The 3,732-nt window shown below is 34.5% G+C and overlaps 1 protein-coding gene and 1 pseudogene across 1 annotated transcript; both read left to right on the forward strand.

Moving 5' to 3' along the window:
* Window positions 1-245: 245 nt before the first annotated feature.
* LOC125868678 (auxin-responsive protein SAUR21-like) lies at window positions 246-933 on the forward strand (annotated as a pseudogene).
* A 431-nt stretch (window positions 934-1,364) lies between these two features.
* On the forward strand, window positions 1,365-2,097 carry LOC125868639 (auxin-induced protein 15A-like). Its single transcript, XM_049549248.1, has one exon. The coding sequence runs from the start codon at window positions 1,642-1,644 to the stop codon at window positions 1,900-1,902; it is 261 nt and encodes an 86-aa protein (XP_049405205.1). The 5' UTR covers window positions 1,365-1,641; the 3' UTR covers window positions 1,903-2,097.
* Window positions 2,098-3,732: the final 1,635 nt, after the last annotated feature.

Raw genomic sequence — 3,732 nt, forward strand, 5'->3', positions numbered from 1 at the left:
AAATTGTAAGTCAGTACATCAGATGTTGGTTCTTTTAAGCATATCCTAAGATCAGGTGTTTTGTTTGTACAATATTGGCAAAGAGTTTCAATTTTATCCTTTTTTTCCTTTGTTCTATTGGTGTCTGGTGGTTGATCTTCCATTTTACTTTGAATAAATTCTTACTAGAAAACCATGTTAATGACAAGTAATGTCTAGGAGTTTACATTTGACATGAATAGTCATAATTGTCAGCTTTCTTTAGCAATTTCATTGTGAGGCATGCTATGTTCCATGTTCAGAGAAAAGGTAGGGCCTTTATCTTGAACCAATTTGTCCTTAAGATATCATCACTTTGACGATTAGTTGGAAGGCATAACCATGTTACTTCAGGTGCTATTGTCTTGCGGAGGGTGCCTCATGAAATAACTAATCACTATCAGCAAGTATTCATAGATTGTTCTGCTTTTGAGGTCTTTATTAGCTCTCCTCTTTCTTTTCTCGCTCATCTGTATTAAAACTAAAAGATCATGGTTATTCGTATGCCTTGTATAATCAAGAAATCTTCTACAACTGGAGATGTTCCAAAGAGCCATTTGCTGTGTATGTCGGGGAGAAACAGAAGATGAGATATGTGATCCCAGTATCATTCTTGAGTCAGCCTTTATTTCAAGAATTGCTCAGTCAAGCTGAGGAAGAATTCGGCTTCGACCATCCAATGGGTGGTGTGACAATTCCCTGCAGTGAGGATTTGTTCATTGATCTCACATCTCGCTTGCAGAAGTGAGACAATTTTGTGTAGTTGTAAAACAGGATCTCCACTATGTACAGTTCAGAGTTAGAAGAAACTCTAGGTAGACTGAGGACACATTTTCTACTTCAAAAGAAATTGAAGTAATAAAGCTTTTTACTTCTATGGTTCAACCATTCTATTCCATATATTGAATGTAATCAATTCATTGCAATATAAATTTTTTTCTCAACTCTCATGACTTGCTAATCTGAATTGAGATATTTAGATTTTCTAATATATCAATAAATCATGGTTTACTGTTACTGAGAGGTTTATGGTTCGATCCTCAACCTTGAGTATATTTTTGTTACATAATCAGTTTCTTTCTCAAAAGTATCCTTAAAGTCATTCTCTAAGTATCCTGATCCCTTTGCTTTAGCACTGTGGATGATCAAGTTTTATAAAAAAAATCTTCAGATATGCCCTCATAGATTCGCATATGATGATCAATCATTGGAATCTGACTACTACTTGTTGATTTAACATCAAGAAGCTAGTGGCTGGAGGTGGTCCCTAACTAAACCATTTTTTAAGAAGATGAAATTTCTATCTGTTATTTGTTGTGAACATCAGTTGGACCTTATGCTTTTAGACTACTTTCAATGTATTAATACTATGACAATGAGTTGGAAGGCAAAACCATGTGATACTTCAGGTGCTACTGTCTTTAGCTGGTGTCCACAAAATGGCTATTCAGACATCAGTGGGGTTTGACAACTTGTCATTGGCCTATATAAACACATATAAAGAAGGGTTTACCATAATAACTCTCACCACAACTTCAAATCATACAAATCTTTTCTCTACTTTCAGAGTCCTTACTAATTCTTCCCTTCCTTTTTTGCTCATCTATATTGAACTAAAAGACCATGGCTATCCGTATGCCTCGCATAATCAAGAAGTCTTCTACAACCGGAGATGTTCCTAAAGGCCACTTTGCTGTTTATGTTGGGGAGAAGCAAAAGAAGAGATTTGTAATCCCCATTTCATTCTTGAGCCAACCTTTATTTCAAGACTTGCTTAGTCAAGCTGAGGAAGAATTTGGCTTCGATCATCCAATGGGTGGTGTAACAATACCCTGCAGTGAAGATGTGTTTGTTGATCTTACTTCTCGCTTGAATAGGATCTGAGGCTTTTATTTTCACAGTTTTGTAAAGAATAGGATTTTCAGTTTGTACATAAGATGAATTAGGAAACACACATGTAACTTCTCACTACTGTCAGCTGGATCTATAGATCCCAATTTTGAATACAATTTTCAGTAGTTTAGCAAATGAAATCAGTTCAGACTCATTCATTATCCAATTTGGTAAATTAGTATTTCTGTTTAACAAATTTCTTTACATGGACTGTTCTTTCCATAACATGGGAATTGGAGCTTATAAAGTGCTGAAGTCTATGTTAATTTAACTCTAAAGAAAACTTATCTGTGACCTTATCCTGAACACTGAAATATATTTGGCGCAAACAGAAAAAATGAACTTTATATCAGCAGCAGAAATTTCAAAATATCGAAGAAGTGACATTCATAGTTCACAACTTCACACTTCATTAGACATTTCGTTTTCTTCTCTTCTGAAAAATCAATACTGGTTTGATGACTTATTAGAATTTCTCTCGATCAGTTGAAAAACTCGGGACAATTCTGATCTGCAAAGTTGGTCCAATCATCTGATTAAATGACTTACGATATGAGAAGAAAACATTGCATTTATCTATGCCAAACTATTTCTAAAAGCATCGATTAGCACAACTGTATTTACTGTATGGTTCTTTAAGAGAGTGCCTATATAGAAGCAACTAATAATGTTTGTTTGCAAGTTATTGAATCCAAATGTGCTATGTTTTTTATTTACTTCAAATGTTCGTAGAGCCTACAATGTAGACCAATTACGCCAAGCAATCAGGTTGGCCTCTTTTTGTGGTCTTTTTTGCTGTCTTTTCCATTCAGGACGCAAAAATTCACCTTTATCCTCTTTCCTCTTCTCAACTTGGTTTTTCATTTTTTTTTTATGTATGGTCATGAAAGTAGGACTATATCTATTATCCACAAAACAGATCACAAATTAAGCAGTGCTCAAAAGGACATAGAAGGTAAAACCGTATGATATCCATCAGGTGCCTATTGATGGTCTTCTGCTTTGTATATTTATTTTAATGACAAGTAGAATGGTAAGTGACAGTGTGATGTTGAGATATCTCAACAACAACTTTAAGATCTTAGTACCACTTCCTAAGCCTCCATATATAAATTCTTTTCAAGCAATTAGGGCCATAATGATTAATGAAAAGTTATAAACCTATGCTAGGAGGCACTTGGAATTGGAAACTTATGGCCATATAAACTTTTTTTGTTTTCTCAGGAATAATGCTTACAACAAAAACATATCAAAAGATATAAAATTTGATGTGTACCTAGACAATACTTGTTTAGCTATTTGATTGTGAGGGATACTTTGCTCTAAGTTCAAAGGAAAGGTAGGGCCTGTTATCCTTGATAACTAAAGCCTTTCAAGTCTGAACAAAGATAGGAAGAGTTTGACCTCTCTCATGTTACTTGTTGTTTTGGGATATTAATTGATGACAATTTATGTTTCCCAATATGGTTATGTTTTTCATCTTAGTGGTCCATGTTCCAGGTCATAGCTTCTCAAAAATTCTATAATGAATAATGCTTCTATCCAAGTTTCAAAATAAGGTAGGGCCTATTGTTCTTTAACTAATACCACAAAGTTTTCAATACATGGAAGGCAAGAGCATGTGATACTTCAGTGACATTGTCTTCTGATGGTGCCCACAAGTTCTTATTCAACACCACATCAGTATGAGTTGCCATTGCCTATATAAACATATCCAAAGAGATATCTACCACCACAGCTCTCAGCAAACATCAAAACTTTCTCTGTTTTTGAGTTCCTTTGTAATTCTTTTACCTTTCTTAGATATACCAAAACTAAATC

Source organism: Solanum stenotomum, chromosome 1 (assembly GCF_019186545.1).
Source record: "Solanum stenotomum isolate F172 chromosome 1, ASM1918654v1, whole genome shotgun sequence".
Lineage (NCBI taxonomy): Eukaryota > Viridiplantae > Streptophyta > Magnoliopsida > Solanales > Solanaceae > Solanum > Solanum stenotomum.